Source organism: Mus pahari, chromosome 10 (assembly GCF_900095145.1).
Source record: "Mus pahari chromosome 10, PAHARI_EIJ_v1.1, whole genome shotgun sequence".
Lineage (NCBI taxonomy): Eukaryota > Metazoa > Chordata > Mammalia > Rodentia > Muridae > Mus > Mus pahari.
This window is the reverse complement of record NC_034599.1, coordinates 108,064,002-108,087,651: the sequence shown is the minus strand read 5'-3', so window position 1 is coordinate 108,087,651 and position 23,650 is coordinate 108,064,002. Positions and strand designations below refer to the sequence as shown.

The following is a 23,650-nucleotide window of genomic DNA, read 5'->3' as shown; positions in this document are numbered from 1 at the left end:
CTTTGTAGACCAGGCTGGCCTCAAACTCAGAAATCCGCCTGCCTCTGCCTCCCAAGTGCTGGGATTAAAGGCGTGCACCACCACGCCCGGCGATACACAGTGGGCATTTTTATGTGGGTTCTGGAGATCAAGCTCAGGTCCCTTCGGCAAGCACCTCACTGACTGAACCTTCGCCTCAGCCCTTATCGATCACAGGCCTCCATATTGCCTGATGTAATATGCTACAAAACCAACCGTCTGGCTATCCTGACCCATGGCAGTTCTGAAAGCCTCCTTGTCAGAATGCAGTCCAAGCATGGAGTCAAGTGAGAGGAATTCTGGGTGCTTGTGAGAAAGAGTCTTGAGACCTCAGTTTCTTCAAAACACAGAATTGCTCCTGGAATCTGCTTCCGTGCTCTTCCCAGATGTGGCACAGAGGAGCTGACTCCAGCTGTTCGTGGGCCTCTATGAAAACACCACATGTGGCTTGTCCTGCAACTGCACACCTTATTCATGCGATCCTTCCTATTCCTTGGAGGACAGACTGCCGGATGCTCGGAATAAAGTTGCTTTCTGTGTGGGAATTTAGTCCTCCTCATTTTCAGACCCCGCTCCTCCAGGTTCGTCCTGCCTAGTAGGGCAGTAAACACTTCCACAGTAAGGTCAGCTTCCTTTTCCTCTCTCACTCGCTGTTGAGAACAAACTTGCCGTTTATGGCAACTTCACGTCTTGAATTGCCCACGCGCGTCTCTCTGAACACCATCCTGTGGAGACGCTGGGCTCTGACCTCTGGTATTTCAATTCTTTATATTTTAGATTATAACCACTTAATCTTTTAAACTACCCCATTATTTTCACCTTCACTGTGACATTCCATTTAATATTTATTCCATTGCCTTTGGCTGGGTTATTTTTCTTTTATTCTTCTGATATTCAAGCACATCTGTCTTGCGTATGACCATTTTTTTTTTCTCCCCATTGCTTCAGTCGTCAGAAGTTTATCTTCCCTGTATAGCTGGGTTAAAAGGCTATTCTATTTTCTTCTAGCTACATTAGAGATAAACTCAGTGCAGTTTCAGAAGCAAAGGCCTTTGGAGTTGAGAAGTAGTGAATGAGATGCTCTTGGGTAGATTTCAAGGTGGACCTGATGGCATCAGAACCCAGTAGATGTTACAGAGTGGTCTCCTTTCCGGTCAGGCGTAATGGTGACCACAACGGCCAGGAACTGGAGCTTTCAAACGTGTCCTGGTGCCCTCCGCTCCCTAAAACTTTCTCAGCCACCAAAATCAACGTTTATACCTCGGCCATGTTTGTTGGTTTTGGGTTTGTATTCTGAGCCAGGGCCTCACTCTGTAACCCTGGTGTGGCAGGTGCTCACTATGCATCTCCCCTTGAGCCCACGGCAGTCCTCCTGGCTCATCCTGCTGAATGCTGGCACTGTAACCGTAACCTCTGTCTTACTTAAACCGGTTTGGGGGTGGGAGGAGCTAGCTCAGACATTAAGAGTGGCTCAGGGCCTCTGTCCTTCCAGAGGACCTGATTTTTGTTCCCGGCACAACCCCTTATAACTCGAGATTCAGATAAGATGCCTTCTACCCTCTTCTGGCACTGAACTTCCATGCATACACACACATACACACTCACACACACACACAAAGAGATACACACAATTAAAATATTTATTTTCAAAACTGAATTTTTGGCAAACAAGATCATCATGTGCAAAAGCAACGACATAAGACATGTACCACCACCAGGTCATAAAAACCCAACAGGAACTTCTGGGAGAATGTTTTGCCTGAAATCTAAATTGTGCTCTATTTATGTATTATCTATTCAGTTATTTTACTTTAATCGAGGCAAGCTCTCACTATGTTACTCAAACTGGATTGGAATCCACCATCTTCCTGCCTGAACCTCCCAAGTGCTAAGAGTCCAGGCCAGGCATGTGCCGCTGTCCTACCCTGACTCCAAGGTTACAGTCTCAAAGGACTCGTAAGATGCTTTGCATCGAGGTCTACATAAATACAAGGCAATTAGTGTCACACACTGTGATGTTTGGATGAAAAATGTCTCTCATAAATTCATGAATTTAAACATTTGGTCCATCATTGGTGCTGCTGCGTAGGAGGTTATGGAACCTTTAGCTCTTGCTGGAGGAAGCACATCACTAGAGGGGAGCTTTGAGGGCATCTAACCCTGCCTCCCTGTCTCCCTCCCCTTCTCCTTCCCTTCCTCCCCCCTCCTCCTCCTCCTCCTCCTCTGCTTCTTTTGGATTTTTGTGACAGGGTTTCACTAGCCCTGGTTGTCCTAGAACTCTCTTATGTAGACCATGTAGACCAGGCTGGCCTCCAACTCAGAGATCTGCCTGCCTCTGCCTCCCATGTGCCAGGATTAAAGGTGTGTGCCACCACTGCCCAGCTCGCTTCTCCTTCTCTTCTTTCCCCTTTCTCCCCCTCCCTTCTGCGTCCTCTCTCTCCTCTCTCTCTTTCTCTCTCTCTCTCTCTCTGTCTCTCTCTCTCTCTCTTGCGCTCATGTGTGTGTGTATGTGTGTGTGTGTGTGTGTGTGTGTGTGAGAGAGAGAGAGAGAGAGAGAGAGAGAGAGAGAGAGAGAGATTCTCCTTCCCTCTGCCCTCCCCACCTGATCCTCTCTACTTCCTGTGTGTAGGTAAAATGTGATCGGCTATCTTCCCTCTGGCCCTGCCACCCCGAGTCTTGCCTTTGAGGGCCTTATGAACCCCTAAACCAAACTAAGAATCTTCTGTAATTTTCTATTGGTTGTGGTTTTTAATCCCAGCTACTAAAAAAATAAATTAATGTACACACTGCACAAAAATTCTAACTAGGGGGATACTGGTAGATCCACTGTCGATGACAAAATAGTACAATGTGGGTCCTGCCTTAAACATTCTCCAGCCTAAGGTCTGGGGTCTCGCTCAGTGGGTAAGCGCTTGCCTAGCCATGGCAGCCCTTGGTTCAATCGCCATCCAAAAATAAAGTCTCTATCATAAATGAAAAACATGCTCAGGAGGTCTGGGGAGGCTGCGCCGTTGGCAGAGTGCTTGCCCAGAATGCATGACGCCCTGGGTCCCATCCCCAGCACCAAAGAAACCAGATGTGGTGGCACATGCCTCTAAGTTCATGTATGCACACACCTGCTGCACATACATACGCGTAAGCAAAGGACCCAGACACATAAAATACATCTAAAAATTCTTTTAAATAGAATCACATACACACACATACACACACCACACACACTAAAAGTTGAGGAGAGAAAAAAACAGATTAAATAAAAATTTCAATGAAAAAAATTAAGACGCTAACTGCTAAAGCTGTCCTGGTCCATGATGTGGAACCCTGGAGTAGCATACTGTTCTATTTGATATAAATCTGTGATGGTATGTTGAAAAAGGATCTATGAAAAAAACAAGCAAATAGACACAGCATCCATTATATCAACCAATGTAATAATACAATTAAGCTAAAAGTCACTTTTGCCTACACATCAGGGTGTCTGTTTCACAGTGGGCATTCTCTCTGAGGATTAAAATGGTTAAGAGCACTTGTTGCACCTGCGGAGGATCCAAGTATCATTCTCATCACCCACACAGCCGCTCAGGATGGTCTGTAATTCCAGTTCCAGGTAATCTGACGCCCCCTTCTGGCCTCCATAGGCATTACATACACATGCTGCACACACATAAGCAAAATACCCATACACATAAAATATACCTAAAAATATTTTTAAATAGAATTCCAACTCTGTACTTTCCTCTTTGGAGGCAATATGGGAATATATGTTCATAAAGCATTTTTTTTAAAGAGGAAAGTCTTTCCTACAAATATACAAATATAAAGCAGATTCTTGACCAGAAGCAGACTGAGGCAGTCTGAGATCAGAATACTGCCCAGCTTCTGATGTTTAAAAACGTTAAAGCCCTAGGGATGCCTCAAATGTCTGTGGGGGGCATCCTTCCTCCAGACAAGGCAAGGGCTCTGCAGCCACAGCAAGGGGCAGCAAGCTGGGCTGGGCCGGAGAACTTCCCGGCAACAGTTCTCAGCACCTGACAGAAGTCAGGCAACCAGAACCTATTCCACGCTAACACAGTCGGCAGCCCTGGGGGTTGGGAAAGGTAACAAGAACACTAACAATTGCATGGCTTCCTGGGAGTCTCTCATAAGAAGACATAAAACAGCCCTGGGGCTGAGATGTAGTCAGTTGGTCAAGCGCTTGACTAGATTCAATCCCCAGTCCTGCATAAAACTGAGCATGGCCCCATCGCCCTGTAATCTAAGCATTTCAAGGCAGAGGCAGGAAGACAGATCAGAAGTTCAAGGTCATCCTCAGCTAATATGATAAGTTTGTGGCTGGCCTGGACTACATGAGTCCCTGTCAAACAAAACCCAGCAAACTCTGGTGTCCCTTTCACCACATAACTTCCAGGTGAGCCTTGGGACTCCCACGAGGCTGGCAACAGTGGCTTTAACATTTATTCCCTTCTAACAAGTGCGGAGAGGCTCAGAACCACTAAAGGGAAGGGGGAGGCAGGAGCTTCCTAAGGAGAACGAAGTCAGCATCAGGACCAGCTCTCCGGAGCGTCAAGCATTCCCGTGATGCTTTGGGGCTCTCTCCATGCCGGTCTCATCTTACCTCTGAGCAGGAGACTTTAATCAACAGTGCTCCTCTTCAGCCCACTTCACCACAGGCTTCCCTGCTTTCTGAGCTAGGATCGAGGTCTCCTAATGACTTACTTAACCTCCAAAAACGGCAGTAACCATAATTATCTTCTCGTGCTGGAAGAACAGCTGCAAGCGGGAGGCTGGGAGAGTGCGTCTGCTCTATACAGAGTCAGATGGAAGGGGAGCTGCCAGGGCCACAGCCACAGTCCCCAACTCCCGGGGGGTGAGTGGGCATATAACCCAGGAAGTGCAAGGCCTACCTCTCTGACTTCATGAAGCTGGCCGGAATACTGACTCTTGGCTCTTCGGGCAGCTGCAGGCGACTTGTGACGCGTGACTGAGACAACACCGGGGGCGACCGTACTGAGATGTCTCTGGCTACAGGGAGATGCAGAACTGGGTGTTCCATGGGGGAGCAAAGTGAGGCTTCGGCTGCGGGAGCCTGGAGTAGTCTAGAACAAGCAACAGGCGTCAAAACTCAGCAACTGGCCGGCAGAACTGACTGCTGCCTTTCACATGTGTGGGCGTGGATTCCCCCCCTGATCTGTTTTAAAGGACGCAGGCAGAGGGGAGGTCTGACTGACTGCATTGTGTCTAAAACCCACGAGAACCCAATTACAGAAAATGTCAGGGGTAGTGGTGGGGCCAAACCTTTAACCCCAGCACTCAGAAGGCAGAGGCAGGGCAGCTCTGTGAGTTCAAGGTTAACCTTGTCTACACAGTGACTTCCAGGACAGCCAAGGCTACATTAGTAAAAGCCTGTCTCAACAAAAAGATATGAATGATACACACCCACTGAATTACCCTTTTTATCTCTAATGTCTCCTTTCCTTATCTATGGCTAAGGAGAGCCATCTCCCAAGTGCCATAGGTGCAGAATCTCGGATTACTTCCTCTTTCTGGAAGCCCTTCCCTCACACTGTGTTTAATGTTGTCTGGTGTGGAAAGCACCTCCCTAACTCGTTCACCAAGTTCACTCCCTAGTTCGCTCAGACTGTCTGCTTACCAAAGGCATTGTCTGGCTCAGAGATTCACTCTTGTTTATCTCTATATCCCAAAGCCTGGTAAACAATGACTTTAACCGCTTAATAAATGTTTCCTTTTTAAGATTTATTTATTTATTTTATGTATATGAGTATACTGTAGTTGTACAGATGGTTGTGAGCCATCATGTGGTTGCTGGGAATTGAACTCAGGACCTCTGCTTGCTCTGGCCCCACTCACTCCAGCCCAAAGATTTATTTATTATTATATGAAAGTATACAGTAGTTGTCTTCAGACACACCAGAAGAGGTCATCAGATCTCATTACTGATGGTTGTGAGCCACCATGNGGTTGCTGAGATTTGAACTCAGGACCTTCGGAAGAGCAGTCAGTGCTCTTAACCACTGAGCCATCAGCTATATGAACAATTGAACTACTTTGCTTCATGTGTTAGTCAAGTGCTTGCTTACATTTCACCCTATAGTTCTTACACTCTACTATTACAGTACTAAGGTGGTAGTTTGAATATATCAAAAATATAATAATTTGAATACTAACGGAATTCAAATTACTAATTGGTAGTTAAAGACGGTGTTTCAATTTAATGTAGATGAACTTGACAGTCGACTTGGAGAACAAACCTGGACTCATCTCTCAGAGAGAAGACTCCAAATCAAATCAAAGAGGTTTAGAAGGAAGAAGGATGCCCACACAGAGGAAGATGCTCAGGCAAGGCCTAACACCCTGAAATCCAAATGCCATGAGAGAAACGTCCTGGTAAACTTGTCTACCTAAAATGTAAAACGCAGCCACAATCACCACCTATAAAGTCAAGGGGAAAGAACTGGGGGGAGGGGGGAGGAAAGCTATAAATTATCATTAAATGAGCCAAGATGCAAAGAAGCAAGTTCACAAATCAGAACAACGAATGACCCTTAAACGGGACCAAAGAGGTCCCACCGTGTGCACCAGAAAATGGTAAGCCCAAAACAAAGTTTAAAAGGCATGTTTCAACCATCATCTTGGCAAACATCCCAAAAGTTGAGCACACAGTCATCAACGGAGCCTGCGTATGGCAGATCCGCTCCCAGCATCCTCTCTGAGCCGCTGCAATCCCTGGAACTGTCTGTCCTCTCCAGTCAGACCTGCACGCAGGCTGAACGGAGGATCCTCAGTTAATGACTGCAGCAGTACATTTCATGGCGGAGGCTGTTAACAGCCTCTGTGTCTGTCAGTGTGAAGCAGGTTACATAATGAGATACTACTGAGCCGGAAGAGAATACTGAAAAAGACCTCTAGCCATTGACCTTGGAAAAAACCCTCTGAGCTGTATAGTTAATTGTAAGAAGCAAGATGCAGCCGCCAGTGTAGTAGCATGCCGAGTTCTTGTGAACATTCAGGAATCACTTTCACTATTATTCAAAAGTGTTCCTTTTTAAACCCAGAAAAAAAATTATTTTAAAGATATGCACACGAATCAAGTGGAGGCTTATGTACTGAGAGCAAGACATGATGGGGAGAGCAAAGAGGGGAGGGGGTTGGTACTGCACAGCTTTCTTTATTTCACTGTGACCTGGGGGAAGGAACTGCCTGCCTGCAAATTATTAATTTCATGTGACATTTACATTCTTGCTTTGTTTAGCCTGAAAAAAAGCTTGTGGGTGACATGCCAGACCCTGTGGTACAATTATCAACTAAATACCTACTATGTGTTTAGTAGTATCCCTACTGGGGAAGGTCAATGAGAGACACAAGGCTGCTGGTGTTAGAAGACATGCAGACAGGGACTGGAGAGATGCATCTGTGGCTAAAAGCCCTAGCTGCTCTTCTAGAGGACCCCAGTCTGGATTGTAGCATCCACTTACACCTGTCTGTAACTTCAGCTCCAGGGGATCCAATGCCCTATTCTGGCCTCCATGAGCATCTGCATGCTTGCGGCATGTATTCATACAGACACGTGTACATACACATTCATAAAAATGAATCTTAATGAAAAAAACAAAGATCACAGCATTCACATGTACACTTTAAAAGCAATGCAGTTATGGGGCAGGGGCTTGGGGGTGGGCTGACAATGTGACTCGGTTGGCAGAGTGCTTGCCTAGCATGCACAAAATCCTGGGTTTGAGCCCCCGCACCTCAGGTACCAGGTATGGAGGTGCACGTGTAATGCCAGCACTTAGACAGTACAAGCAGGAAGATCAGAAGCTCAGGGTCACCCTCACCTCCATAGAAAGTTCAAACCCAACCTAAGCTACATAAGACTGTCTCAAAAGAAAAAGTATATAACAAGATTTATATATCTAATTTGAGAATATAGCTAGGAAATGTCAAAGAAGCAAAGACAAGCTGATCTTATCATAAATAGATGTTCCAAGGTGGAGGCAATATCTAAGCGTGTCGGAAAGCTTGCTATACAAGCATGAGAGCCCGAGTTCAGCTCCCTACCACACATGAGTCTGGGTAGAGTGATGTGTGCCTGTGGCCCCAGCGCTGCAGGGAAGAGCTAGGGGCACTGCTAGGTCTTGCTGGCCAGTCAGGATACCCAAAAAAGTTCAAGGTCTGGGTTCTGAAGAGATTGAGTCACAATGTTAAAGCAGGAAGTCCAGGTGCTTCTCTGTCCCTGGCATACATACAGGTGCACAGAGGTGCATAAGCACAAAGGTGTACACACACAGAGGTTCATACACAAAGGTATACACATAGACACACATAAACAAAAGTGTATACACACGGGCTGACAAGATGGCTCAGCGGGTAAGAGCACCGAAGGTTCTGAGTTCAAATCCCAGCAACCACATGGTGGCTCACAACCATCTGTAATGGGATTTGATACCCTCTGATGGTGTGTCTGAAGACAGCTACAGTGTACTCATCATATATGTAAAATAAATAAATAAAATCTTAAAAAGAAAAAGAGAGTGCATATACACAAAGGTGCACACACATAGGTATACACATACATACAGACAAGAGTACATACACACAGGTACACACATACAGAGATACATATACATAGATGTACACATATACACATTCACACACAAACAAAAGTACATATACACAGGTGCATACAGGTGCACACACAAAGGTGCACATACATTGAGGTACATACACACACACAAACAAAAGTGCATACACACAGCTACACACAGGTGCATACACACACACACAAAACAACAACAACAATGTAGCTTGAACTTGAAGGGACAATAGGAAGCAAGGAGACAGAGCACAGGTTGATCCTGACCCGGGCATCCCCCACAGGACCATCCCCCGCAGGAGCATCCCCGACCTTGGCCCTGGAAAGCAGGCACTTTGTAAATGAACAAGAGAATGGGGAGTGGGGTGGAAGCCAGGGTACAAATCACAATTCTGGGTTGCTCTGAAATGCCAAAGGAGTTTGGGAAGGGTCTCAGGATCTGGTATGCCCAGAACCAGGAGAACACAGAGGTTGGAGCCTGTGACTGGCCTTGAAGTTGCCACGTGTGCGAGCAACTGACAATGGAGGTGGAAAACCTAGGCCTCTCCATCCATCTCGTCCTTTGGAGTGTAGAGGAGGAAAGAGGCGCATTCCCTGATCCTGTGACAAGGGTACGTTTGCTCAAGTATTACGAGTCTGAAGAAAGAAACTGGCTGTTTGGAAGGCTTACTCTAGACCAACAAAAGGCCACCTCCCCCAGACCGTGAAGATGGGTTTCCTTTCTCCAGCTCTCCTTCCTCCGAGCCATGTGACCTCGGGAGAGGTATTTAAGCATTTTCATTAAGCATCAATTTCCTGATCTTTAAAAGAGGACTAATAATATTGACCCTTAAAAGCCCCCGTGAAGATGAAGCCGTACCGTGCCTGTGAAGCACTTAGTGTGCAGACCTGATGAGCTGGGCCTCATTTCTTTACATGATTTAAGACTCCATCAATGAAGAGAGTATTGATTTTTTTTTTTTTAATGTTAAGAAGTTGCTTAGTACAAAAGTTAGCAGCCACTAGCTTTCTTACTTTCTGTGAAATCAAAGTGGTGCTGAAACCCAAAATATACTTTAATGTTTACCTGGCCAGCTATGAGATATCAAAACTATAGAATACACACACACACATGCATGTGCAAATGAACCACACATACATACACCACATCACTAATACATACACCACGAATGGTTTTTCAAGGCAGGGTCTCGTGTAGCCCAGGCTGGCAGCTGAGTACTACCTTGAATTTCTGACCCTCTCCCTCCTGAGTGCTGGACTACAGGCATATGCCACCATGCCCGGGGTGTGTTGTCTGAGACTTGGTCAGGCCTTCCTTCATACATGCTTGGCAAACGCTCTACCGACCAAGCTTCATCCCCACCCCTATTTTGCTAAATTTTGAGTAGAAATGAAGACCCAGCAAAAATCAAGGAGTCCATCACTTGAGAAGCTCAAGAATTCAAGGTCAGAAGAGATGGTGGCTCAGTGGTTAAGAGCACTTGCTCTTACAGAGGATTTAGGTTCTGTTCCCGGTACAGGCATGGTGATTCACAATTGTAACCTCAGCTCTATGGGGTCCAGTGCCCTCTTCTGATCTCCATGACCAAGCACCAAGCACATACATGATATACATATAGATATTCATATATACATAAAATACTTTTTAAAACAAGAGTCAAGGCCAGTCCAGGTTATATGGAGATCCTGCCTCGAAAATGTATCTTGATCATAATGAACCATGGGGACCATTACCTCCTATCCCAACCTTTCTACTTGGAAAAAAAAGCCAGCTACATGGTTCACAGCACCTTTCCCACAGCAGTATCAACATAACCATACTATATATATACCCAGGAGGCCAAATCCTTCCCCTGTGGATGGCTAACTACAAGGTCATTAGCGGCTGTCATTTAAATCCACAGGCCGTGAATTCGAAGTGGGCATCAGGGAGGGGGGACATGAAACCAAAAACTAACACCTTCTCCTTTTGCATTAATTATGGGATTCTCATAGTTACACACACACACACACACACACACACACACACACACACACACACACACACACACAGACTAGGGCTTCCTGTAAGGGTGCACGTGAGTGAGAGTCTCAGTGGATAAATCTTATAGGAGACAGAAGGGGGAAGAGTGTGTGTGGCAGGGGAGCTAGTGAATTACAGCCACTACAAATGAACAAGCCTTTAAAATCAAATATTAACAGTCTGGGGAACAACATGGCAGGGGTTTGTTCCAAATATTTACTTCAACTAGGGCGACTAGAAATGCCAAGCAAACCATCTGGAAAATTCTGAGTTGAGAGTGATGGCTCCCTAGAAGGGTCGTCCTGTCGTCAGAGGTTTGCAGGCTCCCTGCATCCCTGCCCCCAGTAACAGACAAGCCATCCTGATGTAAGGGGAAGGCATGAAAGATGGTAGGGACAGGCGAGGGGAAGAGCCCGTGGCTAGCCGTCCTCCGCATAGCTGCGAGGCTCCTCCATTCGTGACTGGCTCCTAATCTAGAGTTGCAAAGAGAATGTTCTCAAGCACCCACTCCTCCTCCCTCCCTCATGCACACTAGCAAAGCTGGCAGAGAGGGAGGGAATGCTGGGAAGGGGGAGGAATTGCTATCAATTGATTGTGATAACATCAATATAAAAGTATCTAAGCCTCGGGATGGAAGTGCCCCGTGGTGGGAATGCTGACTGTCAACTTGGCAGGATCTAGAACCCTCTAGAAGAAGGAAGTCTGTGAGGGAGTTCCTACATTGAGGTAGAAAGACCCATGCAAGCATGGGTGGCACCATCCCCCAGGCTAGAGACTCTGACTGAGAGGAGAAAGTGAGTCAAACTCGGCATTCATCACACTCTGCCTCCTGACCATGGGTAACCAGCTGCCTCCTGTTCCCTCCATGGACCATGCACACCCTCAAACTGTGAGCCAGAACAAACCCTTCTTTCCTTGAAGTTGCCTTTGTCACAGCAATGAGAAAGTAACCAATTATCCCATCTGGGACAGCGGAGATCCACAACCAGATCATAGCCAGAGGCTGCTCAGTGACACTTTCTAAAAGTCATTTAAGACCAGGAGAGGTGGAGGGAAGCAGGGACAAGCACACAACCCCAGTGATACTGACAAAGCCAGGCTCCACCCCAATGATGCTGACTCTCACAAAGCCAGGCTCCATCCCTTGCAAGCTGGGACACGGAGGAAGGGGCCTGGATGTTTTTAATCTCTAAAAGTTGACCCTGCCTCCTACGTTTGAGAGTTGGAGAAGGAAAGGAGACACCATGTAGAAAGTGTGTGATTCTGACATGCCAAGATCCAGCCATCCTCAGTGGTAAAGCCAGGCTTCCAAGAACCACTAAGCATGGACGTTCATGTCCTGTGAATCAGACACTCGGGGGACAGGGAGGGTGGACACTGAGACGATGGTAGGTAATGTGATAATAGAATATCTTAATAACAAGTCGCCATAAACACTAGTGAGGATTCAGGAAGGGAGGCTGGACTTCCCTTGGAGGAATGTAGATTAGTGTAGTTACTGTGAAATGAGGTGCAGAGGTTCCTCAAAAGCCTAAAAACAGAACTAACGGATGAGCCAGCTATGCTGGTCTGGGGTATATATTCAAAGCAATGGAGCAGAGCACCACAAGGAGGCTCCCATAAGCACACTTATAGTACTCACAACTGCCATGTGATAGAACAACCTAGATGCCCCTCAACAGCTGATGGATAAAGAAAACATGGTACATACAATAGAATATATTATTCATCCATAAAAAAAGAACGAAATTGTCACTTGCAAGAAAACAGATTATCACGGTAACTGAAATGAGTCTGAGTGGGGCAAATATCTCCGGCTCTCTCTCATATGTGACACCTATTGAGAGGGGTGGGGGCAGGTAGGGACTGAAGGGGTTTACAGAAGAGGAAGGGAGCCAGGAGGTAGAGGGGGAGGAGAGAAGGTAATGGAGGGATTAATGTAGTCAGTATATAATGAACAGGTATGGAAACGTCATAATGAAACCCATTGTTTAGTACAATAGATACTTGTAAAAACATTTTTAAAAGCTATAAAGCCAATGAGCCCTCAATATGGCCAGACAGGTGATGAATTTAAAAAAGCTAAAGGCAATCCTCCGTGCGTGAAAGAGCAAAGCAGAAAATATAGCACAGAGCGGGGAGCTGGCCACAGTAGCAGTAAGAACTGTGGTATACAGGCATTAGCCCCAGACCTTCAGGAATAAAACCACCATTTCACTGGGAAAGTCAGCCGAGGAGGAGCTGAGGGAGTGGCGTATGCCAGGCGGTGAACAGGGCAGCCATGATGTGAAGATGCCAGCCCTCCCCACACCGTCCCGTGACTAGTCTCATGAAAAGTCTACTGGGATTTTTTTTTTTTAATTTAGTAATTCAGGGAGCTTCTTTTTATGAACAAAAGAACCAACAGTCACAAAAAGACAAGTTAGCTTAGAAAAAGAGGGGAAAGGGGGAAGGATGAATACACACACCTTGCACGCACACACATGCTTGCACACTCTCTGATCAATATGTTCGTGCCTCCACCCCGGTCTAATTTCCAACTGTTCCTATACTTTGAAAACAAAAATGCAAACGCCCACTCAGCTGACAAATATCAATTTAGAGAAGCAAGGGTTTATTTCCGCTTACACTTCTGGGTTACACTCCATCACTGTGGGAACCCAGGGCAGAGCCACAGAGCAGTGCTGCTTGCTGGCTCAAGGGCTCATGCTTAGCTGGGAGGGAGGGAAGGGGGGGTGGGGGGGATGGGGAGAGGGACAGGAGAGGGCGGGGCGGGGGAAGTCCATGGGGATGGTGCCGCCCACAGTGGGTGGGCCTCTTCTATTCCTTACCAATCAAGACAGTCCCTCATGTTCACAAGGCCCTCCAACTGCGCGGCCCTTCACAGGAGAGTCTAGACTGTGTCAAGTTGGCAGCTTCAGCTAAGGAGGACCCGTCTAATTTATGCATCTAGATCCTATCTTGGGGGTGCCGCTGCTGGTTAGAGATGGGCTTACTCCTCACTGAAGGTGAGTTTCTCTTCAGCAAGCATGCAAGGCGGCCACAAGTCTCTGCGCCCTCCTCCCTAATGGCTGGGCTAGCTGTGCATGCTGCATGCGTGCGGGAGAAAGGGGACCTTCCAATCCCATGCCTCATAGAACTTACTGAGTCTCTAGAGCTGGAGCAAACAGCTCATTAGGATTAAGACAGTTTACATTTTTAGACTGGTTTTAAAAGAAATTATTCATAAGCTTCTAAGCAATCCTTACTGGGTCACATGCTTATAGATGTCAAAGACAAAAAAGGACACACCACTCCTCCACTCCTACCAGAAATCCCGCTTCCCGGTCTTATGGCCTCCTCTAGAGGTGATGACTCAGTGCCCCAGGCCAGGACCACGACGATAATTACTCTGTAGACAACGGTACAGGGAAGTGCTAGGACTGCTAGGACTGCAGTAACACCTAGCGATGATCCCTCCCAACCTCCATTCAACCACTGCCCCTGCCCTGAAAACCAAACTCAGGCAACATCAATGCTTGGGGCTGGAGAGATGCTCAGTGGTTAGGAATACATACTGTTCTCATAAAATACCTGGGTTCTATTCCCAATACCCAAGTGGGCGGTTCAAAAGCACTCGTAGCCTCAGCTCCAGATGACTGACTCCCTCTTCTGTCTCCCTCAGGTACACAGGTGTACACACACACACACACACACACACAAATTTTAAATGAAATTTTTAAATTAAAATGCTCCTCTAAATAACTAAATAACTCTTCACTCATGCTCCTGTGGATAACGCCTTAGCCATGCTCCTAAGTAACCCCGCACGGAACCCTAGCCCCAAAGTTCCCAGGTTCACAAGGATGGGCTCAGGGGAATCATTGTGTTGGTCTGGTTTCAGTGCCCTACCTGAAATGAATATAGATTTGCTCACATCTCCCCAGGAAGTATCACAAGACTAATTATAGACAAAATTATATACAAAAGTGTCCCGGACTACAATCTGGCACAACCTTAGCTAGCACATTATTCTGGGATTAAACACAGATTCGGAGAGCATCTCTATGTGCCAGGCTGAACTGTAGATAACAGAAATACAACAGACAAATGTCCCAGCCTTGCGAAAGCAGCTTTCGAGAGGAAAAGGTAAACAGGTCAAACATAAGATGATTTTAGATATTACAAGACAGAGCAGAGACTGATAACTAGTTCAGGGATCCATGCATGGCTATGGAAGATCTCAAGAGAAGATAATATTTGGGTTCAAGGCAGAGATGACAGGGGCTGGAAAGATGGCTCAGTGGGTAAATTCCTGCTCTATAAGCATGAAGATCAGAGTTCAGAACCACAGAAATCCATTTAAGTGTCTGGTGGGTGTGGTGGTCTGTCTCAGAAGAGGAAGCAGGGATATCCAGAGCAAGCTGGCTAACAAGACCAGCCACATGGGTGAGCTCAGGGTTTGATGGAAAGACCCTACCTGGTTCCAGACATCTGCCTGGAGCCTCCACATGCACATGTGAACACATGCATGTACAGCCATACATGTCCACATACATGCATGCATGCACATACATGCATAGACACACAAAAAAATTTTTAAAAGGCCTGGAATCCACCAAGAACTGTACTGTGCTATCCACGGACAAACACCCCTAAGAGAAATTCAACCAAAGCAAAAAGCCCTGGGATCAGGCGCCCTGGGTGCTTCTGAAGAGGGAGTAACAGAGTAATGGAAAACAAAGTAACAAAGGACTCAAGCAAGGCACAGAGCAGGGCTTCAGGTCAGAGAGATGAAGGATGGAAGAGACCAATTTTGCTGGGAATGGACCTGGGCCACCGATGTGCTTTGCACTGGGCCGGCTATGACAAGTAGCACATATCCCCAACCCTTGAACACACGCCATGTACCTCTGGGTCTTAAATTGAAAACTACAGACCATTGCCAGGTGGGCTTGAAGTGCTGGCCCCACTGAGGGCTGACAAAGACCAACCAGGATGACAAGCCAATGAGAACAGTGGCTTCCAGGAAGCTTTTCCTGGGGACCACATTCAGGTGTTAAACCATTATCTGTGTACAATTTAGGAATGTCTCCACAGCATGCATCATCTGCACTGGGTCAGTTTTCAGTTTCATGGCAAAAATGCATTAGCAGTGCTCTGGAGAGGGGCCTCCACCTCTCCATCTCACACCATGGACCCAGAAGGCATTTTACATCAGAACAAAAGGCAAGTGTGTATGCAGGAGTCCTCTAACCTCTCCCTCTGCCACGAGAGGCAGAGAGGCATCTAGTTTATAGTTAAGCCTCAGTCTCCCACCACAGGGTCAAACCAGCCAGAGGGAGGGAACACCCAAGGCCATTCCAAAGCAGACGGTTTCAGAGAGCAAATTTTATTTTCTGCAAATCAATAACTCATTTGTGACAGGAGGCACACCTGTCTGCTTAGAGATCATTATCTCCTTCCCAAATGCTCAGGCACACATTTGGAAGCTCAGAGGGACACCTATTCTTGTGCATCAAGATCTTTTGTGATAAGAAAGGAAAAAAATATCTCACTGTGGACAATGTTCTTCTGCTGGAGCTGTGGGCTGAGTCCTATGGAACCCAAGCCGGAGATGACTACAGCTAGACACTAAGCCACGATCAGGTGGGAAATCCGCTGATGGGCTGGGAAGATGGCTCAGTTGGTATAGCTTGTCCTGCAGGTTTGAGGATCTGAGTTCACTCCCCAGAACCCATGTGGCATGCCAAGCATGGTAGTGAGTGTTCACGACAAGATGGCTGGGCTCTCTGGCCAGCCTACTTGCTGAAGTTCCAGCTGAAGTTCCCCTTCTCAAGCAAACACGGAAGGTGCCCGAGGAAGGACACCCAGTGTTTGTTCTGTTATTGTCTCATGTGCATGCACATGTATGTGCACCTAGATGAACATGCATGCTCACTACACACAAATCTGCCAGTGGCTCAGAGACTCCAGAAAGGAGCACTGTTCTAGCTCCATGGGGATGACAACAGGAGGCTCCAGAGACCATTCAAGCCCATCTCCTAAAAATGCTACGCCATCCCCAACCTTCCATCTTTTCAGAGCCATCCTCCTTCCTATGTCTTTGGAGGTTTGCTTTTGGGATATGCTCTTGCTAGGTAGCCCAGGCTGAACTTGAACTAACAGCAATCCTCCTGCCTCTGCTTCCTGAGTGCTTTGGGAATTCCAGGCATTTCTCGCAATGCCCATCTTCCTGTTCCTGGTTCTGTGCCCTTTTCATATGCAGTCCATGGTTAGACTAAGTGGCTGCTTTGTGCCTGGTCTCATTCTTGCTGCGCCACTCCCTCACAGGGTAGGAATAAACTGGAGGCTGGCTCAATATGTTAGTTAGCAGAAGAGTGGTTTCTCTCTGAGGCACAGGAGTCTGGGATTTTTAAGAATCCTAAAACCAAACACAGACTCTGTGAGTACCCACAGCTCAAAAGAGTTGTTGACACACTTGGTTTATTTTCAACTCAGTTTTGATGTGAAAAGGAAAGACTAGATTCCTGTGCAGATCTCTCCATCCTACCTCTAGAACTTGAGACATACCTGACATGACCCGACCCTCTGTGTTCCAGTCAGCAAACTGGTGGATCTGGCACATCAAGGGGCTACCACAAGGGTATTGGGTATTCAGGACTGGCCACAGGCATGGACTGAATCTCTCTGTGCGGTGTGTGCATGGAAGGGGCCACCCAAGGGCTTCCCCAGCCTTTCTACTTGCAACCCCTCTCAACTAGAAGTTTTGCATGACCATGGCAGGCAAGCATACAAAACATACGCACAACTCAAACATTTGAGAATAAATCACAAAGAAATAGGTTTCAAGGCGATTACACGTTATACAAATAACTTTACCATTTATCAAAGAATAAAGTAAGTTTGCATATCAGAAGGCTAGCTGAACTTATTTAATCATATAAAGAATTAAGCTTTAGCCAAATATTTGATACTGTGGGGACACAGCAAGGTCTGATGGTCTGACTTTATAAGTGTTAATTCTGAGAATGTCACTTCAGTTTTTAAAAATGGAAGAAATGTGTGGCTGAGTGGTAAAGAGCACTGGCTGCTCTTCCAGAGGAGCTGGGCCCCATTCTCAGAACCTATGTGACAGGTCACAAGTGTCTGTAAACCCAGTTCCAGGGAAACTAGCGCCCTCTTCTGGCATCCATGGGTACCCACACACATGTGCACATGAGCACACACGTATACTTAAATAAAAATAAGATAAACCTTCTTTCAAAAAGTGGCATTGGCTCACACATTTTAGAATAGGGCAGCTCAGCTCTGGGTTAAAGGCTGACTGCTCCTTAGCCAACATGCTTGGAGTCAAACATAGTTTAGATTTTAGGCTTTCCCAGATGCTGGAATATCTGCACATACACATCTCTCTCCTATACATACCTTGGGTCTAGACTGAATAACTTTCTATAGTATTTTTAGTACACTGGTGTGTGTGTGTGTGTGTGTGTGTGTGTGTGTGTGTGTTCGTGAGAATTACATATGTGAGAGTTGTACACGTGTGTGCTTGCATGTGGAGGTCTTTGCACACATGTGTGTGGAGATTGGAGTCAACCTCAAGTGTCGTTCCTCAGGCACTGTCTATCTTTGAGTGTTAGTTTATGGGTGGGTGGGGGGTTCGCTTGTTTGTGTTGCTGTTATTGTAAGCCCCAGGGATCACCTGTCTGTGTCTCTTCAGTGTATGGCTGACAAAGGCACACCACCACGCCAGTTTCTGCAGCTTAAATTCATGCATGCTTTACAAACCAGCCCATCTCCCCAACCCAGAAAGCCTGTGTTCTGACTGCAGCACAAGGTCAGGTACATTTTGGCTGCAGTGTGTGGTCGGGCAGGACTTTCCAGCTGTCTGGTTATGTTGGCATTCAGAAAGTTTTAGATTTAGGCACACTTGAAACTAGATACACCTTCATCTGTCATGCTAAAGACAGCCTGGCCCACCAATGATGTGCAGGGACACTGCTGGACTTTCCCCAAACACAGCAGTCCTGCCCTGCCAGGGGCCCCTGAGGCAGTACGTCACTGTCACCACAGCGGCTGGAGCACTCAGAAGGAGAAAATTGAACGCTTATCTCTCTCTCCCTGCATGGTGGAACAGAAGAGATTTCTCTTCATTTCTTCTTGTCCTCAAAGATGAGACTGTTGAGGACTCCAAATTATTCATGTTTTAAAGAGAATTTCATCTTGTGTTGAAATCTAATTGGATTTGTACAGCTTTCACTGGCTTGGAAGCTGTGGGTCTGCTGGATCAGCCGGCTTCAGTAGTTGTAAGAAAGCGGGGTGCAGGAGCAAAGAATGTGGGGAAGCTGGGGAGATAGATCAGTCAGTGAGGTGCATAAGGATCCAAGATAATCCCCAGAACCCACATTTTAAATAATCATATCACCATCATCATCATCATAACAATAACAACAGTAATACAAAAGAAATCTAAAAGCTGGGCATGATGGTGTGTGCTTGTAATCACAACACTGGGAAGACAAGTGGACCCTTGAGGCTCACCAGCCAGACAGCCTAGCCTACTTGGCAAGCTCCAGGCCAGTGAATGCGTCTTTAAAAAACTTAAAGGGAGAGGAGCTGGAGAGATGGCTCAGTGGGTAACATGTGTAACATGCTTACTGCTTTGAGGTGTTCAGTGCTATTTGTCACTATGCCTGTGAGGGAATTCTCTTCATTTCCTCAGTTAGGTGGGAAGAGCTGCCCACCGTGGGTGGCGCCATCCCCTGGCTGCCATCCTGGACTGTGGAGAGTGTAGAAGGAAGCTGAGCGACAGCGTGCGTACACCCCTCTCTGCCTCTTGTCTACAGATGAGACATGAGTTGCTGTTTCAAACTCTGGAAGCCCTGATGTCCTCACCATGATGGATTTGCCTTGGAACTGTGGTCCAAAATAAGCCTTTTCTCCCTTAAGTTGCTTTCGTCAGGGAAGTTTGTCACAGCAGCTGAAAACTGATAATACACTACACAAGCATGAGGATCTATGTTCACATCCCAAGCCTTCAAGGAAAGAAGCCAAAAGAGTCAGCCACACGTGTCTACCCCGGCACCATGGAGGATACACAGAAGGAGAGTGGGGCCCTGCTGGCTGCCAGCCTAGCTCCAGTGCAGTGAGAGGCCTACCTCAAGGGGTATGGCAGGGAACAGTGAGCAGGACACCTGACCGCCTCTCCTCTGGCTTCTGCGTGGGCATGCGTATGTGCATGCGCACAAGGATAAAAATGTCAAAAATAAAGGTGGATGATGTCTGAGGAATGATATCCAAGATTATCCTCTGGCCTCTGCACACACCCACACCACACAGTGTGCATCCCAAGCCAGGCACAGACACAAAGAAATCAGGGGATGGGGATCTAGAGAGACGGCTGCAGTAAAGCACCTGCCACCAAGTACTGTCAGCCTAGGTTCAATCTCCAGGACCCACGTGGTCAACAGAGAGCCAATTCCCAAGAGAGGTCCTCTACCACCACACAGAAGCTGTACACACACACACACACACACACACACACACACAAGAGGGGATAGAGAGGAAGGGAGAGGGAAAGAGAAGAAGAAGGAGAGAGAGAGAGAAGATGAGTAAATTAATTAATTTTAAAAATAAATCAAGAGAACAGGAATACACATATCTTTCCAGAGCCAGGCTAAAAGAACTCATATTCTTGAGGCCTTAGGGTCTGAGAGAGAGGCTTCAAATGCTTATTCAAAAATGTGGGGGACCACAGGAATGGCTTCATCCTCTTGAGCCAAATTTGAATTCCAGGAGCTGCCTTCCAGTCAACTTCCAGGCCTTCCCAGTCCATCTGCCTCCTGCTCTCTGACCTCCAGCTGACCTACAGAAGCCAGCTGGAAGATGTGCGGCAATCCTCAGGTGGATTCAAGTGCGAGACACAGTAAATACCCCACGGGCAAACTTTGACCAGCGAAGCTGACAGGTGTGCGACAGCATCCGTCCATAGGTGGAGAGCTGGGTTTACACTCTACAGCAGTGGTTCTCAACCTTCCTCATGCCGTGGTGACCCCCAACCATAAAATAATTTTGTTGCTACTTCATAACTGTAATTCTGTACTCTTATGAATCTGATATGATAACTGTTATATTACATGTTAAGAACTGCCGGTCTACAGGGTTCGAAGGATTCCCCAGGGAGGCTCGGCTGCACTCGGCCACACCCTTCCATCTTCATCTTCTTACAAAGAATCCTTCAGGAAGTCTTCTGAGAACTATCCCAACATTTATTTTCAGATGAAGGTTCGATACAGATGTCACAGATAGAGCAAAGCCTTGGAGGCTCATGATGGGGTGGTGTCCGAAACACCCGCCACCCGTGGTACTGAGGACCAAACACAGGGTCTCATGCATACTGAGACAAGCGCTCAGTCAACCGAGCACCCTTTCCCTATCTTTACCCTGTATTTTCAGACAGGCTTCATTACGCTGTCCAGGCTGGCCCTGAACTCGCTCACGTGTAGCCTAGGTAGGTGCTGAATATTCAATCCTCTTGCCTCAGCCCTACTGAGTAGCTGGGACCCCATGTCTGTTCCACTGAGCCAGGTTAGAATCATACTTTTTGTTTTAAGATAGAGTCTCACGTAGTCCAGGCTGGCCTCAAACTTGCTATGAAGCTGACCTTTCTGCCTGCATCTTCGAAGCACACAGTTTAGCAGCGTTGGGGTGGGAGAGTCAACCAAAGGCAATAGGTGTTTCCTCTGGACATGTGGGCAAGGGAAGGGGTGGTTAAGCCCAGAGAGCTGCTGGTAGGTGGAACAGTGCAAGATTGTACCTCTGAGCAGGTACCGGAAGTCCACTGAGAAATTCTGTCTCTCCATGGTTTTTCCACTCGAAGTCCAAGGACTGAGTTAAGACACTTGCAACAAAGCATTAATCCCCACTCCGTCAGAAAAAAAAAAAAGGCCCAGTGAACTGTCCACAGGACCCAACCAAAGTCAACATAATGTAGAGAAGCATTCTGAAGCAAACAAAATATAGACATAGCAACTGTTAGGATCTGAACAAGCTCTCCTAATCTGTATATTTCACCACACAGAGAGCAAATGCAATGAAGATCTTACTACAAAGAATTTGAAACAGAGAAATAAACAGGTGGACATAAACCAACATAATACCAGTCACAATATCCAAAAGGTAGAGACCACTCAAGTGTCTATGGACTAATGAAGGGTTAATAGCCAAATGTGGTACATCCATTCAATGGAATATTATGCAGCCATCAAAAATGATGTTGATAAATGCTATAGAACTCTGAACCTAATAATGTTAAATAAGACAGGCATAAAAGGCACAGGTTACAGGATTCCATTTCTACAAATTAGATGAAATCAGTGAATCCAGAATCAGAAAGTAGATGTGTGGTTTCCAGAGACTCCAGACAGGAGAAAAATGGAAAGTAACCACAGTAACAGGCACTGGGCTACTTGAAAGGGATGAAAGTTGCTTAGAGATAGACAGACATAGTAGGCGCATGCCACTGTACTAAATGTCACTGAAATGTCCCGTCTGGAATGGTTAATTCTGTTACATGTATCTCATCTCATTTTAAGAAACCATGCGAGCTTATGCCTATGTGTGAGTTTGCCACGATCTGCTTGTGAGGGTCAGAGGACAACTTGCAGTTCTGTCCTCCTATGATGCAGGTCCCAGGGATCAAACTCAGGTCCTCAAGCTTGGCAGCAGGTGCCCTTACCTGCTGAGATATTGTCGTACAAGGGCTTAAAAAAAAAAAAAAATACAGGATTTCATGTAGTCCAGGCTCAGACTCACTATGGAGATAAGGGTGATCTTGAACTACTAATTTTGGCCTCCACCTCCAAAAATGCTGATAATACAGGTAAGCTTGCCACACCCTTCTCCAGGGATTGATTCCTTAGCCCTCAATAGTTTCAATAATAAAGTAATATAAGGTGTTGAACCAGGTGAGTCTCATGGAGAATCCTAACATGGCTCTCTACCTACTCCCCATATCTCTGTCCAACTCATCCTGAAGGGCTTAACTTCACAAGGTTTATGAAAAACAACAGAGACATTTCACAGTAAGGCAAGTCATATTTCTCCTTCATGTAGTCAGGAACTACATGCCAAGAGCTACTGGGTAAACACTAAGAAGAATCCTAAAAAACCAATCAAAATCCAATTGAGTAAGAGGTCCCCCAACACAACAGTCATAAGTATTTGCATAAGCTATGCCAAATTAACATGGCTGTTACAAAGATGAGACCACTATGGTCTTAAGTGCAGTGGTATTATTGTTTTTATTTAATGTATATGGTGGTTGTGAGCACACACATACATGTGCACCACATGTATGTAGTACACACACAGGCCAGAAGGGAGTTTTGGATACCTTGGAACTGGAATTACAGACTGCTGTGAGCCACCGTGTGAGTGTTGGGAATTGAAACTTGGTCCTCTGTTAGAGCAGCCAGGGCTTTTAAGCACTGAGCCATCTCTCCAGCCCCTACTATGACTTTTTGAGACAGTGCCTCTCTATGTAGCCCTGGTTGTCCTGGAACTTGCTATACAGACCAAGTTGGCCTCAAACTCACAGAGCTCCACCTACCTCTGCCTTCTGAGTGCCGGGGTCGAAGGCCTGTGACACCATGCCCGGATGCTCAGATTACTGTTATAATAGAAGCAGGTTAAGGATCATCAAGCATCAATTCAAAGCTACCGCGGATTCCTGTGTATTAGAAAAGCCGAACCTCAAGAAACAAGCCGCCCACTCTAACGTGCATGGGGCTTGGATCAAGAGGTTCTCTACTGTTTTACCACACCACAGTCTGACCACACCACAGCCTGAACATGTCACAACATCACTGCTTAACCAAACAGACTTTTTCATTTTTTTCTTTTTCTTTTCTATTTTTTTTTTTTTTGAGAAAGAGAGAGGGGGAGGAGAGAGAGGGAAAGACAGAGACAGAGAGACAGAGACGGAGAGGGAGAGAGAGAGAGAGAGAGAGAGAGAG

The 23,650-nt window shown here is 46.5% G+C and overlaps 1 protein-coding gene across 2 annotated transcripts in view; it reads right to left on the bottom strand.

The window, feature by feature from the left end:
• Positions 1–23,650, bottom strand: part of Osbpl10 (oxysterol binding protein like 10) — a 244,858-nt gene that overhangs the window by 120,933 nt on the left and 100,275 nt on the right. The window contains exon 4 of one of the 2 annotated variants that reach the window (XM_021207052.1): positions 4,923–5,114. The exons of the other annotated variant lie outside the window; for it this stretch is intronic. Coding sequence (XP_021062711.1) covers positions 4,923–5,114 — 192 coding nt within the window. The remainder of the gene's footprint in view (positions 1–4,922; positions 5,115–23,650) is intronic. 2 annotated transcript variants of the gene reach the window in all.